The sequence below is a fragment of the Falco cherrug genome, chromosome 1 (assembly GCF_023634085.1).
Source record: "Falco cherrug isolate bFalChe1 chromosome 1, bFalChe1.pri, whole genome shotgun sequence".
NCBI classification, from domain to species: Eukaryota; Metazoa; Chordata; class Aves; order Falconiformes; family Falconidae; genus Falco; species Falco cherrug.
In genome coordinates this window covers 5126251-5153531 of record NC_073697.1, presented here as the reverse complement: position 1 = coordinate 5153531, position 27281 = coordinate 5126251, and the positions used below count along the sequence as shown (strand labels likewise).

At 39.7% G+C, this 27281-nt stretch overlaps 2 protein-coding genes across 5 annotated transcripts in view; one reads left to right on the top strand and one right to left on the bottom strand.

Annotated features, from left to right (window-relative positions):
- Positions 1-20216, top strand: part of CFAP97 (cilia and flagella associated protein 97) — a 35235-nt gene extending 15019 nt beyond the window's left edge. For all 4 annotated transcript variants that reach the window (XM_005438950.4, XM_027805098.2, XM_055728528.1 and 1 more), the window contains exons 4-6: positions 9075-9337; positions 17496-17646; positions 18304-20216. In XM_005438950.4, the coding sequence (XP_005439007.1) occupies positions 9075-9337; positions 17496-17646; positions 18304-18431 (542 nt within the window). In that variant the 3' untranslated portion in view covers positions 18432-20216. The remainder of the gene's footprint in view (positions 1-9074; positions 9338-17495; positions 17647-18303) is intronic.
- A 4244-nt stretch (positions 20217-24460) lies between these two features.
- SLC25A4 (solute carrier family 25 member 4) lies at positions 24461-27281 on the bottom strand. The gene is made up of 4 exons (XM_055700745.1): positions 27071-27281; positions 26345-26831; positions 25673-25813; positions 24461-25299 (listed from the first exon to the last, which is right to left on the bottom strand). Exons 1-4 carry the CDS (start codon positions 27179-27181, stop codon positions 25142-25144), a joined length of 897 nt encoding a protein of 298 aa, XP_055556720.1. The 5' UTR covers positions 27182-27281; the 3' UTR covers positions 24461-25141.

Genomic DNA, 27281 nt, shown 5'->3' with positions numbered 1-27281 from the left:
AAAAAGAGTTGAAATAAGTTTTCCTTTATATTATATGCTCTTGTGTGTGATATATATTTGTGCTCATATGGCAAACTACTCATTTTTTATGAGCATTTAAAACAATAATATTTAGATTAAAAAATTTATCATGCCCTTATATCTCCTAAAGCTATGCTTGTTCTTGATAGAAGCCAAATTGTAAATGATGCTGTTCTGAATAACTTAAACTCACAAATAACAGTTAGTTGGCAAACTCAATAGTCTCCATGCTCTGTATATTGCACTTTGAATGGGTATTGCTGTGCAGCATTATCACTGGTTTTAGAATATTCTTTAGTGGCTAGAACTCTGAACAAGAGATCCATAAAGATAAGTGATAACACTTGGTTACTACATCAGGAAGTTGTCATTTTATGTACCAGGTGCTGCAACTTGCTGTGCAGTCTCCGGTCGCCCTATGGAAAATAATTGAACTACTTTTAGTCTAAGTGGCAGAAATCTACTTGGTAACTGTAGCTGGGGGTGACGTGAGGATTATGCTTGAAAACTGGGGAGAAGCATGTTCTGCGTGTTGCCAAAGTCAAAGCGTGTGAATGTGGTCCTTACATTGGCATTTATTAGACAGGAGTCAAACCCTGTTTCAAAGGGAAGGATGAAGTACAAAAAACCATGCGGTTTTCAGCACTTGCAGGTTGTATGGCTGAGTTGGCATGGCTTTGTGCACGTGCTGATGTGGGAGGAGCGTGTGAACAATAGAGCAGACTTGAGAGCAGATGCAGCATGAAGGAAGACAGATAAACACATGTAGTGAAGAAATTGTGGAGCTGATGTATCTGTGAGCTACAACGTTAAGGTATGGGGTGCACACTCACGGTGTTTCAGATGTAAGGAGCCCACAGTTTGCAGTGGGAACGGCATCAGTAGAAACTGCAGGCATGTTTGTGCTTTCCATGTGAAAGCAGAGATGGTGCAGGGTAGGTCGTTAAACTCAACTTTTTGGGTCAGTTTCTGTTGCTTGTTTCCAAATCGCTCCAGTGCAGTGTCTGATGCTCTGTTCAGAGTTGCTTGGGAGTTCAGGGAGCACCTCTCTGCAGCATCCTCCTTGAGGAGCAGAGCCTGCCCCACTCACGTGTACTGAAGCCCTGAAGCCGCAGAGCCTGCGGTACTAAAGCCGGCTTGAATCATGTTATAATCTAGGTCCACCTGGACCGTGTTGCTAAAGTTACTGGACTTGGTGAGTAGCTATTAATCCTGCATTGTGCATAAAAGTTCTTGGGTTTATCTGCAATACTTTTTTGGTAGCTGTGAACTGCTGAAGTTTAATTGTTCTTGCTAGTGGTTTTTACTTCTGCTTATGAAAATCACTTGCTGTTTAGGTGGCGTGCTTATTTAAAATTTTTATCAATGCTAAATATAAGTCACTTGAATCCTCTTTTCTACAGACATAGAAGTTAATGTTTAGGAGGCTTGCATAACTTCAATACAATGAGAAGACTGATGTCATGTAGCTGTTGTCATTATGTTGTCTAAGGACTATTGTAGCACTGGAATCAGACAGCCACACTGCTTAGGAATTCAAGTATCTTATCAGTGTGGCCAAGAAGGTACTCACAATTTCAGTTACTCAACGTTGATAGGGTTCATATTGTACAGATCTTTCCGTACTCTTTACTTCTCTCTTTTTGCTACCTGCATGGGGGAAAAAAAAAAGTGTGATTATAATTTTTCAGGTGATAATACAGTTCTTCAGCTATTTCATGATGTTATGTAATTTTTTTGTATGTAATTCTTTTGTGAGTCAATGCTGTCTCTGCTATAAACCTTAAAGAACTTTCAGAAAATTAAAATAATAACTCAGAGCAATTTCAAAAGCTATAATAATAAATGTCAGAGTTATCTCCTTTGCTGTACACTTAAGTAATCTGAACACAAAAAGAGAACTAAATATGCCAATGCAAGGAAATTGGGGAAAAAAAAATTGGTTTTGGAAGTACTTTCATGAAGCTCCCATGTTAGAAAGGTGGGAATAAAAAGATTGGAAAATCTTCTGATGCTGTTTTGTTTGGTCTTATGTCTTGATGCAATGTCCCATGTAATTTTGAGGAATTGAGGTTATGTAGATAGAGAGATGGGTTAAGCGTACAAGTGAACTAAGAACTCGTCCATTTCCATCTTGTGCTACAGACTTGCTCTCTGTCTTCAGACAAGTCACTTTATTTCTGTAGTTCAGAATACAGAGTTGTATGCTAAAAATGCTGTGTATCCATTTATCTGGGTTTATGTTGGGTATCAATAGTGCTAAAGAACTTAGCACTTCATGTTTTCTTTTCTGTAAAATGGGGTTGATACCTGCTTATTTTGCAGAAGTCTCTGTGAGAATTAGTCTGTAAATCCGTGGTGTTAGCTATTATTAACTTGAGGAGGTGGTGTGATGGGTTAAGTAGGACAGTGGGCCGTGGACTGAAGACCTGAATGCTATCCTTGAAGCTCTCACTGACCTATATACTTTCTGATAAATCTCTCTGCCTCTTCCATGCCTTTGACTTTTCTGTTGTAAAATAGTCAAGAGCTCACTTCGTGAAAAGCACTGTGACATAAATACAATGATTATGAAAATAAAAGCTCTGTGTTTCTGAATAAAAGCTATTGTAGAAAACTAAATAGCTTCAGCAGAACATGTAGCAATTCTGTAACTTTTTTTTTTTTGCTATAATTTGTCACTCAGGAAATAGAATAAGCTTTTTATAACTGGAATTTTCCCCTCTTAGGGTTATGTTATCTGTGTGCTCATTCATGCTGAACTAGTATATTTGTGGAGTAACTGTTAAACAGTATCTGAAATTAAAGCAAATTCTTATGTATGTACATAACACCCAAACTCTACAGTTGAACTAAATGTATAGTTTTTTCACTGAGTTTTTTAGTTTGTATGTTCAACGTTTTGAACTAATTGTGTGTGTATATATGTATACATTTGCATCGTTTTCACAAGTCTAGTAACTCATGTTGAGGTAGAAGAGCAATTACAGGCTTATTCTTATATTTAGAACTCGAAAACAGATTGAAAAAATCTTTGTAAAAAGAATCAGACTTTCCCAACACCCATAACAAAAAGTGTAATTTTGGGGAAGAAAAATTAGTTCTGCATCTGTAAGGTATCTGTTAGCTTTCTCATGACATCAGGAAATAACTAGCAGCTCTATTTAAGCATATTTAAAAAGGGAAAATTTATACTTGAAAAGCACATTCTTAAAAAAAATTATGAATTCTCTAAAATCCTTTTTAAAGAATTCTGTGAAATGAAATAATGGATATTTGAGGAAATATTTGTTTAGAGGTATTACATGGAAATAGTTTTAGCTTGCAACTATTAGACATTGATGAAGAACTGTGACTTAATCCTCTTACATTTTTCAGATGTGTTACAGATGTGGTAGTGGAGCAGTATAAAACAAAACAACAGGCAAATTCAAAAGTGTAAGCACTGAAGCACTTTGAATGCATTTTCCTCTACTAGGATTTAACTGGCATTATTTTAATTTTAGCGTTAATGCTGTTAGGACTGTTGTCTTAATGTATTTGACTTGCTAATTATCGTGTATTTTATATAAGATTTGGCCTTTCTCACTCTGCAAGGTCATTTCAATGCTTGCAAATTGAAAGCAATAAACAGCTTGCTTATTGCTTAAAAGAAAGTCAGGTGTCTCTCCATGGAAACCAGCTTTCATAGAAATCCTGTGAATACCAGCGAATTTTCTTTTCCTGTTTACTAATAAATGAGAAGGAGACTGCACACTGTGCAAGTCTTTATGCAAATGCTGGTGCTTGGTTATCCCCCTCCCTGAAATTACTGATTTATAGTCTGGCTGACAGTGAAGTGGTAAGTAGGGATTTATTTGAATTATTATGCACTGATAGAATATGAAGCTACATGTAAATAATTTTTAACTGTTCCAAGGCTTACAAACTCTTTGGAACCTTAAATTATGACCTTAAACTTTAGTGTTACCCCATGTTGTCATTGGCTACTGCAAAAAGTCTAATAAACCATTGAAACATGCATTGTGATTAAAGAGCAGCGTGGGTGCATTGCTGCATAAACCGTTGAAATAACTCTGAAACTCAGTTATTTGAGTTATACAATGCTAACTGTACCTGAAATACTTAATAGCATTTAGAATAAATGTATTTACCTTTTTACATGGGGTCTTGATTCCTTTTTGTTTGTTGGTGGTGAATTCGCTGTGATTTTGTAGGCATATGCTGACCTTGCTTAGACACACCTACGGCCTTTGTCAAGAAAACAAGGTTGTTGCCAGTTAACGTTAGAAATGCATTCAAGGCGTACTGGACACACATACCTGCTGTGGGTTACCTAATCTTCTGTTGTAGTAAGTGTGCAGAGAATAGGAGTATGATGCTGTATAAGTAGTACTTTGCAGAGTGCAGGTTGGACAGATTTTTAGCCTGGTAACTTTGGAACTAGTGGAAGCTATTACTACAGATTTGGAGTTCTGGGGTCAGAAGCCTTATTCTGGACTGTGGAAATAGTGTCACCTCTGCTTCAGGAAGACCGGCAGAACCTTTTGCTCACTGCTTCATTAGATTGCTGCTGCAGTTTATTTGACCATTGTTTAAGGTGTAGTGATTTCATGGATGTCCCCTGCCTTCTGCTTGGTTTTTTGGGGAACAAGCACTTACCCTGTAGTACTAGTGATCCTCTTTCAGCAGTTGACACAGTATGCATTCTGTTGCTTGGTTGTGTTTGTTTTTTTTTTTTCCTCCTAAACTTCAAACTCTACTGTTGCTCAGTTCCTAAGGAGATCAATGTTGCATTTGCTGTGGTTTAGAAAAGGTTACCTATAGATAGGTTTCAGTCAGTTATCATTTGTTTTGAAGCGGTGTTTGCAGCTTAAATTCTTCCTTAACATATTCTTAACTAAATAAAACACAACTCTAATTTATTAACTTAACATAGAATCATTTAGGTTAGAAAAGACCTTGAAGATAGAGTCCAACCATTAACCCAGCACTGCCAAGTCCACCACTAAATGATGTCCCTAAGTGCCACATCTACATGGTTTTGAAATACCTGCAGGGGTAGGGACTCAACAACAAACCAACTACTTTTTAATGTGTTGTCTGATCCAGTGCCTTGGTGTATTGCAGCACTGTTGCTGCGAAGAGCTACTTGTGAAATTTCAAATATGGTTCTTCCTTAGGTTGTACAGAAGGCTAACTATAAAAAGATAAGTTGAGGAACTGAAGAAACTAGTGAGGAACAAGAGAGTTTTAGATTGATCTTTTCACCCCATGCCCTTGAAGAAAATTTGCTGCTGCCTATGTTGTATCGGGTCTGAACTTTTGGTGCAAAATCAATGAGTCTTCTGTAATTCAACAATGTATCAAGAGATTAGTTGCTGGGTTTTGGCAGTCTTCTGCTCCAGCTTTGCTGAATAACTTGACAGCAGAACCTTCATCGTGACCTTAACAATCCTTTCACTTTATTAATATGTTTCTCTTGAGTTGTGATGAACTTGTTATCGCTGTTAGGGAGCCCTTAAACTCAAGGTTAACAGAAAGCTGTCTGCAATAGTAGTCAGTTTCTACACCAAGTATAAATAATAAATACCAGGCTAAGAATGAACAGCAGACTGAAGAGAGTGGGCTGATGTCTCTGTTCTGCCTGCTGCAAGTGGGAAAAACTGTCTTTGTGGTGAGCTGATAAAAGGTGTGGGTGAGACACTGCAGAAGGAAAATATATTGAAAGGAAAAAGATTAGCAGAGGCTAAGGAAAGGAGGAAGAAAGGAGAGGTGAATGAAGGAGGAAAAGTGTGTATGTTGGGGAGTGTGTGACTGAAGAAGCTGGAAGGTAAGAGTGAAGTTAGTAAAATTTTCTCATGCCTTACTCGCGCAAGTAGCAGCATCCAGTAGAGCAATGCATGGGGATGTACATAGATAACGTATCCACACTGTTTTAAGAGCTGTTAGTAAAATACCAGTGGTGTTTAATGTTACAGAAGTTGCATACCACTGCCCCTGAGGAGATCTGAGTGACAAATTAACACAGGGCTTGTTGAGCCCTGCGGGTAGCAATCGCTGCAGGCTTCCTTGAATCCTTATTTTTGAAAGCATTTACTGACCAGCATTGCGGGGAAAGGGAAAGGTGTTTGTTCCATGTCACTACTCTGGTTTTATTTTTTTATCACAGTTAACAGAGGTTTTCCAGAAAAATGAGCAAGTCAAAACATAAGTAATTACCTTGATGCTTATTTATCTCTAAGCATTTTTAATCTGTGTTTACTGGTTATAGTTCATAGCTGCATCAAAAGAGTATACGCTCCTCACTGAAGTCTAGCCAGCTACCCTGTAGAGAATTAAAATGATCGTGTACCAGTGAAGACACGAAACCTGTATTTCTAATTAGAAATGTCCTCATTCAGAATGCTGTTGCTTTAAATGGAATTTGACTGGTTCACATCTTTCACAGAAAGAAAAGAGCTGTTTGGAATTTTCACTGACAGTTATTCAGAAGCTTAAATGTGTCTTGTACAGGACAGCATCATAATAGCATTGGTGCTACAAAGCTAGGTCAAGACTTCAGTTGAACAACTGTTCTTTACCACTACCTGATTTCTGCTCTTGGATACGATGTGTGGTCTTGTTTAACCTGTGAGATGCTATGGTTGTAAGGCAGAAGATGAAATTACCTTTCATAGCTGTGTAATAATACAATTATCAATTAAGGGACACGATTTCTAGTTTCTTCTTCAGATGTCTGCTCAGATTACTTTCTTCCAGCTGTGTTCTGCAGTGCTGGTTTTGTATGTTCGCATAAGGACGTATTTAATTAATTTTTTTACTAAGAAAAATGCTGTAGCTTGATGTTACAGTGTGAATTGTGTGGCTCTAGTTATTGTCTGTACATTTCTTCTCATACCTTGTAGGTGTATCCAGATGAGTCTCATCCCAGGTTTGTCTCCTGAAATGGTGTTGATGGCTGTACATGTTTTCCCTTGAGAATAACTTCCTGAATTGTAAAAATGCTTTCAAAGACGTTTATACTCTATTAACCTGTTGGTTGGCACACTTGATCTGCACTAGTTTGCATTGTGTCTTGATTTTGAAATAATTTGCATCTCCTCTTGGCAAATTAAAACAGTATTTGCTAATGTGGACGCCTCAGCCTCACGGTTAGAGCTGCCTAGGGGCAGTTCTTGCCTATATTGGCTAGCATACTGACGGTGCACGCTTACTGATTTCCAGAGGGATTCTGAGTTCTGGATGCTGTTTCTAAATTTCTTCGACAGTAGCAATATTTTCTTGCATCGGTTCTGGAATAAACTCAGTTGAGATACTGCAAGACAGATTTAATTTCATTTTGTTTTGAAGTAAGAACACGCTCATCATTACTTGAGGTTTTTAAGCTATTAAAGGATGCCTTGGACATCCTTAGTTTAAAAATTGCCGATGTGAAAGTGTTTGCTGCAGAAATGTTACTGCATGCCTGCTTTTCTTTCTGCTTTGGGTGCTTGTTTTACTTACGTGGGGCTTTTAGGAGTAAGAGTGATGGGTATCTTCTGGAGACACTGTGATATGGGAGGAACATGGGGAATGGCTTGAGTAAGCCTTGCTTGCCTGTGTCTTAGCTCCAAAAATCTGTTTGATCTAACCTGGTATTGCCACCCCTGTACCGTCGTTAATGCAGTGGATTTGGGGGTAACGTGACAGCAAAGCTTTTAAAACAGTTGCTAGAAGATCTACTGCAGAGCTTTAGAAAGCAAAGGCTTAGAAGTAGGTCAATAGCAAAGCTCCAGTGGAACTATAATAAACATAACCAGATTTGGCGGAGAGTGAAGTTTTCAAGTTACTGTCTTGCAATTCTGCAAATCTGCCTTGCTGTATATTTATAAGTGTGCATTCTTTGTTCTTTTGTCTTGAAACCTCACATCCTGGTTTAACTTGTTGGGTTTTTTTACTGTTAAATTGCCAGGCCCCAGTAATTTTTCTTTTCTTATATGTGCTTATTCATTTCTCTCTATCCATTTAATTTAATTTTCATTTTTCCCTTTGCAATTCCTGCACCGATATGATGTAGGATTGCTTCAGGAGCAAAGGATCAACAAAATAACTTCAGGAAATGCATTATGTGTCTGAGTCATGCGTTTCCAAGTGTCAGTTTTCTGTCTGAAACATCATTTCTGCTCTGCTTCTCAGCTGAGACAGGTATTTTAGATAGCTTTGGAGTGAAGTTTAACTCTTTACATCTGACACATCTAAATACTAATTTATGGTTTAATTCTTGGTTACTTAAGTTATTTCTAGTCCTGGCTTCCTGAAGTTGTGTTTCCTATTGCTTGGAAGACTCCTCTGATGCTTATATTGGTACCACAAATGATACCACCATGGTGATGATTACGTTCAATGTTGTTTTAGTGCTGTATAACGGTAGCCCTGTTGGCATAGATATAGATAGATAGATATAATTGCCTGTACTGATTGCTGGTACCATAGTAACTACAGTAAAAATATTTCAGGACAGAAGCCTGAGCATATTGTGTTAGTGTAGAAGTTGCACAAGCATACTGGTAAGGGTAGAGATCAGGGGTGATCACGGTCGAAGCAGGGATCAGGAGAACTGACAGTGCAGAAGAAATGACAGCGCACATAAGGCTGACATATCTGTTACTTAAAAATCAGAATGTATTTTACGCAAATGCTTACAGGGTGTGTGCATATTGCTGATTCTTTTGTATCGCTCAGTTGTTTGCTGCATCTGTTCAACTCCTCTGGATTACTAATCATAAATGGGCGGGAGGGTAATTCCTAGTGAGAAGGAAGCAGATGGGTTTTAACTAAGGCCAAAATTAGGCCTGATTTTTGTGGTGAAACTTGTGTAAAACCAATGTACTGAGGACATCTGAGCATCCCTGAAAAATTCTGAAATGCATAAATCTGGAATTCAGTTGGGGGAGGTGAAATGTACCTTGTTCTTTCAGATCTGTAAATAAACCCTGATAACAGACTGCAAGATTTGTATTTGGCTTGGGTTTTTTTTAAATCTAAGTATCTTCATTTTTGCCATTTCAAAGCTTTCCTACAGTTGGACAAAAAAGAACAAAAACTAACCATCGATCAACCATCTAAAGTAACGAGGAAAAATTATTCTTTCACAAATGAAGAAGTAAGACAGATTGATCGGGAAAACCAAAGGTTGCTAAAAGAACTGTCCAGACAGTCTGCAAAGCCAAGAAAAAGTGCTACATTGAAGAAGCCATCTGTACCGCCTCCTAAATTGTACCACAGTGCCCTCAACAGGCAAAAGGAGCAGCAAAGAATTGAAAGAGAAAACCTGGTAAGTTTTGAGAACTGATTTGGATCAGTAAATGAAGAACTATTTGTTGTCAGAGAACTACTGCTAAATACGTACAAAACTGTGAAGGCAGCGCTTGGTGCTTTACTGCAGTAGGTCTGCAATGAATTGCCATTACTATGCTGTTTGCATAACTGTTCATATGTGGGGTGGTGGGTTTTCTTTTTTTGGTGGGGGGATGTGCTATTATTATGAGTTTGTTCTGCTTTAGTATCGGTCCGTTTAAGAGGAACAACCATTATTATTAACGTGCTCGTAACTTTTTGTGGAGAGCGGTCTAACTATTCCTCCTGCTTCATGCATCATGGTTACTAGTCTCTTAAGAACAGGCTTGCAAAAAATGAATCAGTCAGTGTGATGGCATCAAACCCATTGTATATGAAATACAGAGGATACAACGTGAATGTCAATTTTGGTTTTTGACTCACTATAGCTCTCAGTCTCTCAGCAGTTGCAGTGCTCTGCTTGTCACAGTATTTGAATATAATGGCAATCACAATAACTTCAGTGGAAAACAAATAGACTCATAAGGATATTGGCAGAGTTGTTTAATATAAAAAGTAATACTGATTTGAAGAAGATATTTGTAGTGATTTAATTGTAATATATATATATATAAATAGAATGACACCTTCATATCTTCTAGTTGTTCTTTAGTGTGTTTGAAAAGGAAATGAAATATAGTGAAAATATTTGGAAAATTTATAGTGGAAATAATTTATTGACTTTTCTTCTCTGTAGGTTGCAATTTCCTTTTATATAGATACTGAAATATAGATTCAACTTGGAGAAAATCTAATTGACCTATTCAGGAAAATGTGTTAGGTTTTAGTTCTTCCAGCTTTCAGACATCTAGATCGTTGAAACTTTTCAAAGTAGGAAACTTTATTCTCAGCTCTACTAGACTACAGTTGACCAAAAGAACATCACAAGCTGAAAGAATTTGGCATAAATATTTGCTGTAGATGTGTGATACTTCTTATTGTCTGGGGAGGAAATGTTTTTAGGCTTCGATGTGTTTAGGTTGGTCGGAGGGCTTTCTTCATGTGTTGGGCAAGGGGGGGGGGTGTTTTCCTCTGTTTATTCAAAAGGTTGAAAGCAGGACTTGCTCTTCCACATGAAACTTAATATCAGAGTGTATTCTTAGGCTATGGGAAGGAAGTGCTGTGTCACAGTTGCTTACAATCTGCTAGTAATACGCTGTACTATGTAACAGTAGATGATTACTGATATTTTACAATATGTTTCCATTTTCTCAAAGCCACAAACCTTTTGTCTTATGATATATTGCAATTTTGCCCAAGAATGTCTTGCGTTTCTAACTTCTGAATCAAAACTTCAGCAAACCTAAACACATACAGTCACTTCACATGTTGCTGTTTTAGTACATGTTAGCAATTAATGGTGGTTGCTTGTAGTCCAAGAAATAATATCCTTCATTTACTTACTCATTTATACTTGTTATCATCAGCAACATGAGCAGACATGTTTAATATCAGAGTCATTCCTTAGAAATTAATGTCAGGACATGATGCTCTTTTAGACTGTAAAAACATTTGGTTTATTCTTTTCTCAAAACTCAGGATGATACATTCTGCCCTTCTTTGTGTGAGAGTGATTCATCAGTTTTATTTTACTTACATTTTATTTACCATTGCTATAATTTTTAAGCAATTCTGTTTTACTTTTTTATTCTGTTTGAAGGGTATGTGCACCTAGAGCATCTCAATTGTAACACACTGATTTTTCTAGCATTACCTTTTGGGATTACAAGTATGACATGCTTTTCTCAGAGACCGTAAATGAAAAAGCTGCCCTACCCTGCCCCTTGATGAGGTTTTCTGCTTTATATAGCTAAAAGTATGTGCTTTATGAAACTGCTTTCTTCACTTTTGTGGACTGAAGAGCTAGAATTCCATGGAACTTCCTGATCAGTCTTTCTTCTGTTACTTGACAGGATTTTTTTCTTATACAAGGCTTGAGGTACTACATACAGGATATGCTGCTTGATACATCCTTGAAATGTTTGTTGGAGAAGGATGCAGAGTTCTGTAAATAATTCAAAAATAGAAATCTACAGTAGTAGTCTGTGCAGGGGGTTAAAAGTCTTGATGCAGAGATTTTTTTTTTTATTATTATTATTATTTTTCCCTTGTTGGATTCAGCTTTTGTAACTCCTTGCCCTGAGGTTAGGTTTTCCCCATTGTCTAGGCAAAACTTTCACTTGTTCTGCTAGAGCATTCTGTGAGTAATGCCTAGATTTACTGTTATCAGAAAGTTCTGGTGCAGGCATTTGGCATCGGAGGTGGTGCATGAAAAGTGTTTCAAATATTAGGAAATCAGAAAGGAATCTTAAGTGGTCTGGTGCTCTCTAGCTTTGTGAAAGCGCACAGGGACGTACAGGGAATATATGTTGCTCCCACAGACTCTGCTAGAAAGAGATGTGATGGAATGAAAAGGTTCATTGCTCTGAAGAACAGTAGTTATATTTGTGGAAAAAGCACAATTACCAAAATAGATTGCTGTTAAAATTAATGTCAGAATTTTGTACTTGCTGCTTTTGACTGTGTGCTTTCACAAGTGGAACCTGCTTTTGATTGCTTATCTGAACTAGCAAGATCAGAGTCTGTCTCTTGCCAATAGAGGATGCTGCTGATCTGGAAAACATTCTACTCTTGTGTTTGAAGGTACTGTCAACCCAGTCCCCTCTCCTGTGGAAAGGGAGATATGTGACTGGTGCTTCTTTTTTTCCCATGTCTGTATATATGTGTCTCTGTCTATATTGACATATTATTTCTGCCACTATAAATAAGATAGTCAACTTCATAGACAGGACACTACACACAATGTAAACTTCTAATGGTTTATGGTGTCATGCAGAAATGTATACTGGTATATACAGGTACATCTTTGCAGACCCTTAAATACAGATTTGCCGCCACAACACCTTTTTTCAGTCACGTCATCTAAACTTAGGAGTAATTAATTTCTGTATTGGGTTTTTTTCATAATTTTTATTAGTTCTGAGTAGGATTTAGTTGTTGGATTACCTTGGTGAGCTAAGCTGCTGTGTTCAGCCAAATTCTAGGGAACAAGTGACTTTTTGATTTCACAGTGGAAGTTCACTAGAAGATCTCAGCAGATCTGGGACAGCAGTTTTCAAACCTTAGATCAAGGGGGATGAGAGTGTTCTTCTTTTCTGTGGATATTTGGTGTTCCCTTGCATCCCTGTGCATTCTTCCTACCCCATGCTGTTATTACTGCGTATAACACTCCCATGTTGTTCATTCCCTGGCCTCATACTCCCCCAAAATGTACCCTAAGCCCCAACAGATCCAGCTCTGATCCCAGCTCCAGTATAGTCACCGTCCCACACAAAAAATAATAAAAAAATAATCACTTTGTTTCTCTGCCAGGACTGTCTTTCTCTTTTCACCTACTTGGTTCCCCAAGTCATCGGTGCTGCAGATGCCATTAATGCTTCTCCCCACCACTTGCCCTAGTCATTGTGGCCTCTACCAGCACAAAGATCCTTCAGCGAAACTGTTGCCCTTCTCTTGCAGTCTGGGCTGCCTTTGTCTTGTTGGGAAACCTTAACCTCCTTTAGAATTGCAAGTACTGTAGTGCTATAAATCAATGTATATTAATTTGTCCCAGCTTGATTTAATGGTGCTGACGTGCTGTGGCAGTTGGGTTGGGAGAAGAGGGTAAGGGAAAGATAATGCCTCTGGCCATTCCCCTGACTGGCTGCCACCGCGTACAAAGAATACACCTCATCTTGAGCCACAGCCTTCAGTCCTGTGCCACACTGCACCTGCCCTGCTATCCATGTCATGCCACGCCACAACCAGGGAGATAACTTCTAAGCATGGAAAGAAACAGGATTTGGAATGGCACTGGTCTGAGGGTTGTGCCTGGGCACCTTGTACTTTACTTTCTTGATTTATTCTGCTTTTTCTCTGCCTTCCCTTTGTCCTGTCCCCAAGGAACACCCCTGGAGTCTGAAAGCATCAGTCTTGGATGCTGCATACTTAATGTGGTTGTAGAAAGAATACCAAGGCTGTTCGGCCTTACTGGTCTCAGTCTGGTGGACAGAGCCGTAGGGAATGCAGTTGTGGAAGAAAATGTAGTCTTCTGGGCTTTAGGAGCTCAGAAGTATTTGCGTTGGCTTGGTGGCTCCTTAGAAACTCGAGCATACAGGGGTTTTTAAGGTATTTCCACTTAGTGGTTTAAAGCCATTGTATGCCAAGACTAAAGACAAGGTGGTTTCTGAGATTACAAAGTGCAGTGCAAAAAAGAAGTTTCCACGGCCCTCTCATCAGGGGGAGCTATTAGGACATGGGATTGGCACGTAGATGTACCTTGCTGCAATATACTGCAGTACAGTGCAAATACAATGCAGTTCTGTGATCATAGTAATTAGGCTATAGGTTCTTTTGTGGTTGGATTATTTTTTTTTTTGTGTGTGGTCTGCTGATTCCTGACCCAGACTCAAGAATCCTGAATGCTGCTGTAACAATTATAATAAAGACTGACTAATCAGCGGGTTCAAAGAAAGTTCTGATTATTTTGCACACTGCTGAGTTTTGTGGGATATATTTTTTTTACTCTTAGCCTGCTTTCCTTGGTGGTGCCAGCTACATGTAAACTTGATAGCTGTTCGGTTAAAAATACTTTTCTGTAGATTGTCAAAAAACTCTTAGAAGCTCTTCATTTAGAGTTTGTCATGTTAGAGCTAATTAACGTAACTGGCAATTGAAGAAAATTGCAGATACTTGTATTAATAAAACCAGAAAGCTGTCCTTGAATGCACTGTTACCTAGTTCCCCCTCCCCCACCTGGACTCTGCAAAGGGGACAGTGTGGTCACTAACATCAGTGACACTAGAGGAGGCATAATATAAATAAATTTGAACAGCTGTCAAGGCACGCTAGTCAGCTGGTTAGGATTGAAAGGAGGTGAAACTGAAGCCTCTATATGTTTAAAAAGCAAAGTAAAACAAACAGTAATGTTTTTTGCCTTCTTTCTGAACTCAGTTTAGGAATGCCACATTTCTGCGTTTTTAATGGGGTTTTTCTTCCTCTTTCAACATAGCTGCAGAAAAGTGTGTACCGATTATTTATTTTTTTTCCTTGTTCTGACAGCACTAGAACTAGCTTTAGTGCTCTCCTGATATGCAAAAAAATGAATTAGCAGCATTTATCTTGGCCCACTGTATAGCAGCAATCTTCTGATCCAGTGTCACGTTCCCTTGTTCTCCTATTGTAGGCAATCTGACACTTCCTTTTGTCACTGACTATATATTATAGTGTCTTCACAGATGCTAAGCTATGACCAGGTGCCTAGATTTATGAAGGATTGTTCTATTCCTAGAAGCTAATCATCCTGTGATTTTTTTTTTCTTTTTTATTATATATTATTATTTTACTTTTATTGTAAACTCAGCATTAAAGTAAAAGAAGATGGCAGACATAGAAGCCTAGGGGGACTTTTGCCAAGCAGGGAGGTCGCCAATGATGTGATATATATGTACTGAGCTCAAATCAAGAGCTCTGAGGAGCTACAATGCAATTTAGAGCAACTGATGACGTTCCTGCCATTGGTGTCTGTTACTTTTTTTTTTTATTATTCCTTAAGTCTGATTGGGAACATGTATTTGGTTCTGAACACCTGGATTGTGTTATGTGCTCTGATTCTTTTCGTCATCAAGATCAATGATGGAATTTCTGTTTACTTTAGTGGTGCAGGATTAAGGCTCCAGAGATTTAGCACTGCAAGAGAACAAGGAAAGTGGCAGTATTCTTCAGTCCGTCTCTCAAAAGGAAAACATAATGACAGAATTGGTAGATTTATATGTATAATTGAAAAAGAACATTTGTTCAAAGTATTTGCGCCATTATACAAGGTTGTTTCTGTTTAAGGACCTCAAGATTGTAGGCTTGATAATAAAAACATAAGAATCTGATTAGTTCCGGGTTACAGATTTAGTAGGTCAGGACTGCCTTTTCACTGTGGTGTTTAATTTCTGTATGCAGCAAGCTGTTCTGCAAACTGCAAAATTCATGACCACAAATAGCGTGTAAGTTAACATGCCCTTGGTACAGTTCACAGCAGAGGGCAAGGCAACCAGGGGAGCGATTCTCTCATTCTCTGCAAGTGCTTTTCTTAGAACACTCGTGCACCGCAGAATCTGTATCTGCTCTTTCTGTAGCTCAGGGCTGTATCAAGTCCAGTGTTAACCTGCTCAAAAAGCAGTACTTCAGTATGGAGAGAGGTGTGGTTTTTTGGTTTGGTGGTGGTTTTTTTTCTTCTTTAGTAAATGGGGACTTGATAATTGTCAAAAGGCAAACGTAAAAGCAAAAGCAGAGAATTGTATTTAAGCTAGAACAAAGCAGGCATATAAAAATATTCAAGCTTGAAATTACTGCAGTGTTGAGGTATGCAAATTCTATGGGGCTGTTACAGTTGCAGTGTAGACTCGAAACATGCTCGACTTTCACAGGGAAGTCACTTCTACAATCTACCTGATCCATTTGTGGTTGAACTGAATGTATTGAGAGCTTCCATTTTTAATATTGAAGGTAAATAAGTGATCTCTGAAAGTCTACATGTGTGTAGATGTATGAGAAGATGCAGATGAAGTTGTGAGTAAAATGGTGGGTGTAACATTTAGAAATAAGTCTACAATTTCATGTTCTGCAGCAGGCTTTAGTGAAGAGCTATTTCTAGCTGAAGTCTTCCTTTGACTTTTGCTTACTTAGGTATTTCCACTCGATGAACTGACTGGCACTTGATGCAAGCACTTGTGACATACTATTTCTGAGCCAAAATCACTTGTCCTTCCTCTCTTGTGCACTCTGTGCAGGTTTCCAGTGCCTATGCATAAACTACCAAGAGTTTGTAGATTCCTGTTACAGCTAGACAATGACAGCTGACATCCTGGGAATACTGTACTATTTCCTAAGTCACTTTCTGTAAACTTTTTTATTTTTTCTAAAAGAAGAATAATCCGTACCTGATTGGGAGTGGAGAAGAATGATAATTCCATACAAAGTGCAGTTTAATGGCTGTACAGATTCTTGGCTCCTACCATATAATTACGCACCTAGACAATACATCTTTATTAACATGCTTATTTTTGGTACTTTGGAGACTTGTGTAATCGCAGTTTGCATTGTCTGTCATTGACAGGATGCATACCACAGCCCTGGCCAGCAATGGCTGTGTCATTGCCAGATGGTTGTAGGCCATCAAATGAATCGAGATTAGTTAGTGGAGGAAATGTATAAATCTATGCGAGGCAAGCACTGGAGGCGAAATATATTAAAAATAGGAAGTTGTTAATTGGAAGTTGTATGTAGTTAGGTACTTCCAAATTTGTCCTGCCGTCAGGCTCTGTTTTTGGAGTATGGAAATTTCTTAAACCATAGATGCTGTTTCAAGTAGAAGTAGTAATGCAGAACGGGAAACTTGTCTTATCTTACAAATACTGTGTAAGCAGCTGTTCTGATTTAATACTTGCTGCATGATTGCCAGGGTTACTTTCAACGAGAGGAAACTATGTCTGTAACAATCTTTTTAAAATTATACTATGGATAAAACAAATAGTGTCCTGTGGGTGTTGGTGCTTTCCTTTCAGCATTACTTTCACAGAATTGAGGTCAGTAATTCTCCGTGGGGATCCTGTAGGGCAGTATAAAATGGTCTAAATAGGCTTGCAAAGCAGAGCTTAAAAAAAAAACAAAACAAAAAGAAAAACAAAACCCCCAAAAAACAACTGGAAATTTAGAAGAGAGGAGTAATCAAAGGTAGGATTAGAAGAGTGCAGCCTATTTTCCCACCACGTTTAACAATCATCAGACAAATGTGTTATCATAAATTTCAGAGAACTATGCAGTACTGAAGATATCCTCAATGTAGAATTGATGACATCTAAGGGGTAGTTATTAGTTGTGTCGCAACACTGAGAAAAGATTCGGATGTGAGCAGAATAACCTGTGCTGGTCACCAGTGGAGGAGTTTGTGTTGTGCAGTGCTAAAAATTTGGGGCTTTTTTTGAAGTTCAAATAAAAATAAAGCTGTGAATGTTTTGTAGCTTCTTGTTTATTCTTACTTTCTTGTATTTTTCTTTGATATTAAGGCTTTCCTGAAAAGACTGGAAGCAGTGAAACCAACAGCTGGTATGAGGCGTTCTGAACAACTGATGGACTATCAGCGCCAGATGAGTTATCTAAGTTCTTCACCTTCTGTAAGAAGAGGAAAATCTGCTTTCAGTCAGCTTAGTCCTTCAAGTAAGTACTTTGAAGTTGCAGATTCTTGCATTTCTTTGCATGTGTTTAGCTTTTTATAATTCAGGATTGTGAAGCACTTACTGCGAAGAATAGCAAATTCTGTCTTCCTTAGATTGATCATTTATCACACAGAAATCATTAGTGATTTTTTAATCATACTGAAAGTATGATTACAGTTTGCATTGTTTACTTACTGTCCTAAATTTCTAATCAGTTATCTTGTTAATAATTTTTTCCAAGGTCAAAAAAAATGCCTGTTGTAAAGAAATATTTCTCGTCTTGTCAGCGCTCTTTGTTGAAAGAAGGAGAAAAAAAAAAAAAACCACCCCACCCAAAACAAAAATCCCAAAGAATGTTCGAATTCTCCTTCAGAGAATCTAAATCTAAAGTAGCCTTGTTTCTCTTAGAAGTTGTGTGTAATGTTTGGAGGTAGATCGTGTGTTCCCTTAGAGCCATACATGTAGGGTTAAAGAACCACAGCACTGCAGCATAGGCTTGAACTTTATCCTGACTGTTCAGAAACAACTCGTATCATTTTTGGGTTTGTATTCAACTTACTGCGATTTTGTTGTTTCTTCTGGAGACTATAGCAATGAGTGTTGCAGGACTAATCTACTAATGTAACACGTTCTCACTCTTTTCTGTGTGTGTTAACAGGAGGCACGTCAAGAGCATCCACTGTACCAAGTACAATGAGCCAGAGGAATGAAAAACCCATGTCTGATTCAGCCAGTGGGGCATTACAGAGACCTAAACCCACTAATGTTCGTGCTGCTTGGTTGTAAGGGCGTTCTTTGCCTCACATTCTGAGATGATCCTCAGACTTCTATTTTTAGTGCTTTTGTAAATTCTATGTGCGCAAAATATTTTCTGCGTTGTTCAGTGATTAAAATGCATTACATATGACATAATTGCTTGTAAAACAGTTTTAAGTGAACATTTTCACTTCAGTCAGTGTTTTCCATGGCAGGAAGAACTTATAAAAGAGAAGGAGGTATTTAAACAAACAAGTTAAAATAGCAAGTGCTAATTATTATTTAGTTCTGAAATCGTAAGTGGAATTTGTATCTGTAACATGGAAGGACATAATTAGTGCACGATAGCTGCAAGATGTAAAGAAAATATTAACAATAATAATACTTTAAAATATTGCATTAAATTCGTACGTATATACTTAATTCCTAGATCATCCTGGCTTTAGGCCTTCTGAACCTTGTAGGTCATGTTCTTATGACTGAAAGAATCTTCTTGGTACAGCATGAAGGGATGACGAGCAGATTGCGTGTTCCTGCTTAGTCAGCTACAGTAGAGGCTGCAGAAGATTATGTTCTGCTACTCTTGCACTCCAGGTGTTGGAACATTTGTTTTGTAGTCAAGGCTCTGTCTCTTCCAGATTTAAAAGAATCTTGGAAGTTGTGTTGGGATCTTTGTGTAGGCAAGAAGCATCTGATGCTATTTGAACAAGAGTAAAGACTGAAGTGAACAACATTTTCAGTTTCATTCTTACTCACTCTGAGTAAGTTTTAGTTAGTTCTCAAGGTAGAGAATACTAAGCAAGGGGAAAGTATTTCATGGCCCTGCTTTTGCAGATCCTTGCCCTTCTTGGTGGGGAGATATAAACTTGAGCTCCAGGAAACTTGAACATCTGATTTGGAGAGTGACTACTAACCAGGATTTTTAAAAACAAAGACCAAGTAGAAAACAGAAAATCTTGTTAAGCTTCTTAACCTGTTTTTTATTGTCATGTTCATACCAAATATTTGTAGTAGTGTCACATAAGCTTTAGTAGTAACATCCATTTACAAGGGCAGCAGAATTTAATGGAATTGGTAATCGTAAATAGTAGGTGGTATGCTTTATTCTATGTATAAAAGCAAACTTTCAGTGGACTTATTTTGTAGGACTGTAGTCTTATAAAGAGCATAAATGTGATGCCACTGTCCATGGATACCGCTGGAACCCTGCTTGCTTCCCCAGCTTTTTCCTGGGAGATACACAGGAAATCTTTGTATTATGCATAAAGAAAAAAGCTGTATTCAGTAATGCTGGGCCTTAGCCCTGTGAAAAGGAAAGTTTATTATTCTTTGCTCGTGCTTGCATGAGGGCTTAGGCTTTCAGGTGTTCTGCGTTGTAACAAACTTTTTTACTTGGTCCCGTGTGATAGTTTGGCAGAGCTGCTGCACCAGGTGACCTGCCAATTAAGTTGAGCTGATTGACAATATTTGAACTTTAAACAGCATTGTGGCAAACAGGTTTTTATTGCAATTATTATTCATTGATAGGGACTGTAAGGAATATTTTTGCATAGTGCTGCTGTATTTATTTGTACTATTGTGCTTATAAAAATTACTGACTATTTGAAGATTTTTGTCCTTGAATGTGAATATCAGGGTCACAGTTTAAATCCTTTTGAATGTTCGTATGATAGATTTTTTTTTTTTCTGTGAAGGAATTCACGAAATGGATTACTTTTAATCGCTTCATCTTACTTTATTTAACTTTGGTATGAAAGACTGTCAATTTTGTATGTCATTTTTGTAAATCATAAGAAATAAAATATTTAACGTGAATTGTTAGTGCAGTGGCTTCTTTCAGAATTTTATAATCGGTATTGAAGTGTAAAGAAGGTCATGGGATAAAAGTGTTTTGTACTATGTGTAGTGGAAAAAAAGGAAAGAATCAGTTTATTTGTTGATACACTTACCTGTTAGTGAACTTGTGGGTTTGTTTCTTTTTTTTTTTTTTTTTAAATAAGCCATACTGACATGTCTTCACTAACTTAGATAAGCTCATCAAGATTTTTTTATAGCAAAAAACCTGTTTCTAATACACTTGTTTTCTGTCTTTTTTGTAAGCTGCCACTTCATGTTCTCTTCTGCTTTTTTTGGTTTGTTTTATACCTTCCAGAAGATGTTTCTGAAAGAGAAGTGCAAGCTGCTTTGCTTCCTCCTTAAAGTGAACTGTCACACTGGTTTGGCACGCTCTTTCAGGTAAGAGCTGATCGCCCTGCTGAAGTGACAGGATTGCCAGTTTGGGTGACAGCACTGGTGTGTTGATCTCACCACTGCCAGAAATGGACTTGATGCCTCTGTCATGTTTTTGCTCTGGAAGTGTTCCCTGCCTCATTGTGGGCCCTGCTTCTGCCAGAACAGGGTTCTGCTGTGTAGTCTGTCTACAATACTGAATGTCTTAAAGAAGGTCCTAGCTCAGATCCCTGACTGTATGAGAACAGGGTGTGATGATGTGTCTGGATAGGTGACACGTGAAGGGCATTTTCCCAAGCTGACCACTGAATCCTTTACAGAGCTCAGTTTTAATCCCGGTGAATGTAAGAGACTCAAGCTCATTTGGAGGTGTTGCACAAGGACATTCCTCATATGGAATGTGTAGGCTTCCCTGTGCCAGAGCATGTCTTCTGTCCTATTTCTTGCAGTCTTTACCGACTATCCTGAGGCATCTCTGCTGTCGTCCTGCTGCTCAGGTAAGGGTTTGTCCGACTTGTCCTAAATCAAGTGGCTGGCTGGATTTATGTCTTCTGCGATGTATGTAGAGTATCATCAGCTGTATTTTCCTGGTTGTCATCTAATGAGTTTCAGGATCAACCCCTGTAAAAAGCCTGAGACACTTGCTTCTAACAGGTTTTTATCCCAGTGCTTTTCTTCATTCTCCTTGGTCAACAGACAAAAATATCCTCCTGCCTTTCCAACCTGGGTAGCTTTTTGAGTCCTCTGGTAGGTAAGAGCTTATGCTTTTCCCTGGAGGACAGTCTGCACATCAGTGTGGTGGTGGTGAGGGCAGTGAAGTCACATCAAGCCTTCTAGCTGTGCAGTCATGACTGTCACGTGCAGGTAATGATGAGTATTTCGATTGTGATACCAACAAGAAAATGGGGGTGGGGGGGTGGGCGGTAAGGCTGCTTGTGCACAGAATTGTACCTTATGAGCCAGGTCCACTGAGCATCAGGTGCAATCTTTGTGGTGTTTACCTGCTCCAAGTCTCGAGCAAAGTAATGGGTGAACCATGTTATTTCCACCTGATGAATGAGAAACATAGAGATAAGAGCTGCAGCTGGAGCCGTCTTCCAGGACTGAAATTTTGTTGGTTTTTACTTACACTGAGGTCATATTGTTTTGGATACCAGCAGGGATTGCTAATGCTTGTGATGCAGATCTGGTTTGTCTTCAGGATGCATGGTTCTAGTAACTTGGTCAAGAAAGCTGCTATGTCTCCTGGTAACTCTTCTCCTGGCCAAGGTGAGACAGGGTTTGGCAGCACTGATCCTTGTAGCTGTCACTTCTGGTTCCAGGACTACCTGTGTTACTCACTGCAGAGTCCTGAAATGCTGATCTCCATGATTTTTGTTCCAGATGGTGCTTGTATACAAAATCATAGTTATGTCCACTGTATTGTGTATGGTCAGAGCTTGGAACTGGCGTCTCGGTTCTTTGCACATGGCTTTTAGGACTTGAACAAGCTATTGAGAGATTTTGGTAGTTTTAAGTGAGAGGGACTTCCCAAGGGGAACATGGGTGGCAGAGATTTGCCACCTGAGGCATGATGCTTCTTTCCCTGATGCCCTAGGGTAGCTAGTGGTATCTCCAGCTGAGATTATCCAGGAACTGTGGCATCCCTGCAGGTGGGGTGTTCTGGGTTTTGTTGGGGGGGGGGGGGGGGGGGGGGGGCACGGTTAACAACAGTTTTCTCCCTTCTGCTGTGCTTCTCACCATGTCTTCAACTTTTCGCTATGGTCTTTAAAGAATTGATGGCTGCTCCTTCCGTGATGAGTGTAGGGCAGAGAGTAGAGGTTATCACCTTCAGAAAGGTAGGGAAGGTTCAATCTGCTGTCATAGATTCTATGCACTAGGCCATCCTCTTTAGAGGCAAGTTTATCTTTCAGACCTGACTGAATTTCCTGAATTAATCTCATCCAAAAAATCAATGTACCTCAGTTCCCTCCCTCGGTAGCATCCTTTCAGAGCTGGGTGGTACAGGATATGCTGGGTGGTAGTTGGGCTTTGTTTTTCTGTATTAGTAGGATGTATTACCAGGCTGTTCAGAGCAGGTTTCCCAGTGTTCAAGTGTGAGATGTAAGGGGGATAACAGTGTTGATGCATGTTTTGCCTGCATAGTTTGTCCATGACTATTGCAAAGGTGCAGAAGGACTGGGACAGTGATACCAATTGTCAGTGACAACTAAGGTTTATCTGACTGGACTTCAAGTAGTGATTAGTAGTCTGCAAGTCTTCAAATTTCCAGCTTCGCAGAGCTGATAGCTGGACTTTTAGGTTATACTTCTAGCATGTCAGCCATGGACTCAGTGCAGCACTGCTTTTAGGTAAAGGTTATTTCATTTCATCGACAGTTTTGAACTCTGACCCCAAGTATCTTTATGGAGAGTACTGCCTAGAATCTGCTATAGGATGTACATGTGCATTTGAGCAGCAATAAGGAGCTGTTCACCTGTTAAATGTTTTCCGTATGTATTATTTCATGTATTGTCTTTTCCCGCAGTGGAATTTTCCTGCATCGATATTCCTCACTCTCCTTTTTAATAGCCTTTGCTCCCTCCTTGGGTTTTGCCCTTTTTCTTTTTTTTTTTTTTTTTAACAACTTAATTTACACTCACCTGAAGTTTCTCTTGCATTCTTTTAATTTTCTTACTGCTCATTCACACATACAGTTCCCCTCAAGGTTTGGTACCTCTGTGTATTACAGTCTGTCATTGTCTATGGTATCTTTGTAGCCAGCTTGGATCTCTAAAACATCCAAATGCCACCTTGACAGTGAGGTAAGTGTGAAATGAGTAGTTGCAGCATGTTAGCAGGCTTCTCACAAGGAACCATTCGGAACGTGTGGAGGAAGGAGAAAGGGCAGAGGCAGGCAAGTAAAGCTTTTAACAAACACTAATGCAATAAGCACTTTGAAAAACAGTAGGAAGACTTTCTTCACAAACTTATGGTTCAACAGGTTGCAACCATGGTTATTTACTGCTGGGAAGAAAACAGACCAAGTATCCAGGAAAGCAAGTATTTAAGATGGTGAACACAAAAGAAGGGAGATGAAACAATTGTCTTTGTGAGACAAAAAAAATAGATTTAGGTAATTTTAAAACAGGCTATCACTTTTGGACCCATTTTTTCCCAAAAGCTTCAGTTCTGCAGGTGGATAGATGTTGCTTCCAGGTAGGACTACCTGCATCTGACAAATTTAATGTCCAAGATAGGAAAGGGATAACTGGAAGCCGTATGTATGAAGTAAGAGATGCAGTTGAAAGTTGAGTATTGCTTAGTGGATAGTAAATACTTGTTTATGTAGTCTAACTGAAGTGGATGCAACTCACTTTCCCTCCTTTGCCTAATTAGCCTATTCTTCAGAGTTCACAGACTAAAGTTTAAAAACTGTATTAAGCATGTTCTGATCTTACTGGTAATTAAAAGCTCAAGCTGTTTAGTAATGGTGTAGTTGGAAGTATAGTTATTTTAATAACTGGGAAGTATTTCATTCTACAATACTACAAGTAAAATAAGCAGTAATAACTTCACTATCAAAGACAGTTACTTCAAAGTTAAGGATAGTATAAATGAATTACCAAAGCAGCTAAGACTATAGGGTAGCTTATCTGTAAGACAGCTGGCTGTAGTACCCTCAAGCTGAATCCACTTGGTTTTGCTATTGTGGAATTATCAAGAACCATTTCACCTACCTAAAGCTCTATTGAAAAAAACCCCAAAAGGCTTAGGCAGTATCAATCAGTAATAGTGTGCTGATGTGCTCATTACCTTAAAGGACATGTACTGAAAACAACAGAAAAAAGTTCATTAATGTATTAATTTATTTCATTACTTCAGTTAGTTCAATTGAACATCATAGCAGACAACTTTTGGCTTTGTGACGATAAAGGGAATTTTTGAAACACTATTTCCATATTCTATAAAGTATGTTTGAAGGATCAGATGATGGTTTCAACTGTATGTGTCAAGTGAAAAGGCTGCAGTGAGGAACAGCCAGGTGCTTTAATATAGTTTGTATCTTCAGACATGCTTTTCACTTGATACTGTATTAAAAAAAATACAGCTTTAAAAGAAAACATGATTTTAATTCATGTTATAAATGTCATCAGAGTGGTGGGTAGCCTAGAGACTCCACGTGGTACAATAGGTATTTCTGAAGATCTCATTCTAATAAAGAGATCAGAATATTAAGTTTTAAACTAGGCATACACCACCTAAGTCTTATCTCTAGATAAAATGTATTACCTGAAATTTGAAGTATAATATATACACAGGTTCCAATACAAATGTTGGATGACTTTTCATACAAAATATAACTGTGTTGTAGTGGACAATTTTTAAATGAATGTATTCTCATCTCAACCTGATGTTATGAAACTTTATTCCGTTTCCCTAGGAAATATTTTGTTGTCCACTACATCACAACAGCACATTTTTAAAAAAAGTTGATTGAGAACAATTGAACTAGATTAGGATGTTAAGTTTTAGACGTATTTCTTGATTTCATCGTAAAGTACTAATACAAAAGCTCCACCCATGCCTCTCAACACATTCGACCAGGCACCCTTGAAGAACGCTTTGGATCCTTCATCTTTAGCTATCTTCTTCCAGCAATCAATTGTGCCCTTGTACATAATATCAGCTGTGGAAACAAGACAAAAAGGTCAGAAGGCTTTAAGTTACACAGCAAGACTGGTTCAACTTTCATGTATTTAAAACAACAAGGAATAGGCAAAGTATAGCCAAGAATTTAAAATTAAGTAACCAATTCTTGAAAAGTAATTTTAGTTTTCCACATGGATATCTAAACAAATAAATTCACAGCCTCTTAAGTGAACATGAGAGACATAACCAGCACTCTGCTTCCCATGGCTGGTTTTTGGGGGTTTGGTATTTTTTTTCCAGAATTCCAGTGAGACTGTCATTAGTTTTCCGTAAGACAAAAAAAAATCTCTTCATTGAGATACAATGGGTACTTTCTGCTGCCAGAACACTATAGGAGCACTTATTCTTACCTCCCTTTCGGCCAGACTGCATCATCATCCTACGTCGCACAGTGTCAAAAGGGTAAGAAACCAGCCCTGCTACTGCAGTGACACTCTGGGCGATCATCCAGCTGACTACAATATGCACATTCTTTGGATCAGGCAACATACCTGTCGTCAAGAACAAGTGACAAGAGTCAGTACAGAGGGAAAAGGTTGTGGGAAAGATGGCTGTGGAAGGAACAATCGCCCACCAACTCCAAGAGTCACTCAGTCAAGCCTGCAACTTCTTCATTCATCCATAGCTGACCATTAACAGCTACTATGAGTGAAACAAGTTTATAGGACTTTTGGGTTCTGGGATCTAAGCCCTCTTTCTGCTCCCTGACCAAAAAGTGTCTCCTGCAAAACCCTCCCTGGCTTGGGTCTCTAGCAGTAACGAGGAACAGGCTACCATACAAGCTCATCTGTACAAGCGTTAAGACAGAAAGAAACCAGGAAGTGTCTAAAAACACACTGCAAACCCAAGGCTTCTCCTCAGAGCAGCAAGTTGAGGGAGGTGCAGGAATGCATTTCAGAAAAACCAGTGCACATTCTAGCACCCTGAAGGGGTGCTGAGCCAAGTCCTGCTCGTCCTTATACCACCGAGTGCCCTTACTGGATGGATTGTCCCTTGTAGTCACTTCTCCATGCACTTCTTACCCTTGGCTGTGTCATAAACCCCAAAATAGGCCGCTCTGTAGATGATGATGCCCTGGACGGACACACTGAACCCTTGGTACAGGCCCTTCAAGCCATCAGACTTGAAGATCTTGACGATGCAGTCGCCCAGGCCAGTGAACTCCCTCTCGCTGGCTCCTTTGCCCACATCAGCCGCCAGCCGGGTCCTGGCGAAATCCAGCGGGTAGACGAAGCAGAGGGAGGTGGCTCCCGCCGCGCCCCCGGACGCCAGGTTCCCCGCGAAGTAGCGCCAGAACTGCTTGTGCCTGTCCACTCCCCCCAGGAAGATCTGCTTGTACTTGTCCTTGAAGGCAAAGTTGAGGGCCTGGGTGGGGAAGTACCGGATGACATTGGCCAGGTTGCCTCTCCAGAAGGAGATGATGCCTTGCTCCTTGGGGATGCGGACTATGCAGTCGATGATGCCCTTGTACTGCTTCTCGGCCGTGATCTGTTTGCTGGCATGCTGGACCTGCAGGGCGAGAGGCAGGGCGGTCGGGAGGGGGCCGCCGCAGGGGTGACCCCGCAGGGGTGACCCCGCGGCCAGGGCGGCCCGCTGAAGGGCACCGTCGGGGCCTGGCCCAGCTCCCGCCGCCCCCAGGTGGTGCCGCAGGGCCCGGGCGGCTCCCGCGTCACCGGAGCCGGCCGAGCTCCTGCCCATATTTAGCCCGGCCGGCCGGTGCCCGCCGCCCCCCGCCGCCGCCGCCTCACCTGCAGCAGCAACTTCACTCTCTCGATGGGGGCGACAGCCGTCTTGGAGATGGCGGCAGCGATCCCACCGGCCAAAAAATCCTTGAGGAAGCTGAGCGCTTGGTCACCCATGCTGGCAGCCGCTCCGACACCCCCTGCCCGGAGAGAGGCAACGAGCCGCGCACCTCCCCGCCCGGCCGCCCCCGCGCACCGCCGGCCAAATGGCCCCGCG

What these genes read in the sequence shown, in the direction of transcription:
- SLC25A4 (XM_055700745.1), bottom strand. Translation starts at nt 27,181, where the DNA reads ATGGGTGACCAAGCGCTCAGCTTCCTCAAGGATTTTTTGGCCGGTGGG. An exon ending in GAGTGAAGTTGCTGCTGCAG is followed by an intron (nt 26,832 to 27,070) that starts GTGAGGCGGCGG and finishes CTCGCCCTGCAG; the next exon opens with GTCCAGCATGCCAGCAAACA. An exon ending in GCAGTCTGGCCGAAAGGGAG is followed by an intron (nt 25,300 to 25,672) that starts GTAAGAATAAGT and finishes TTGTTTCCACAG; the next exon opens with CTGATATTATGTACAAGGGC.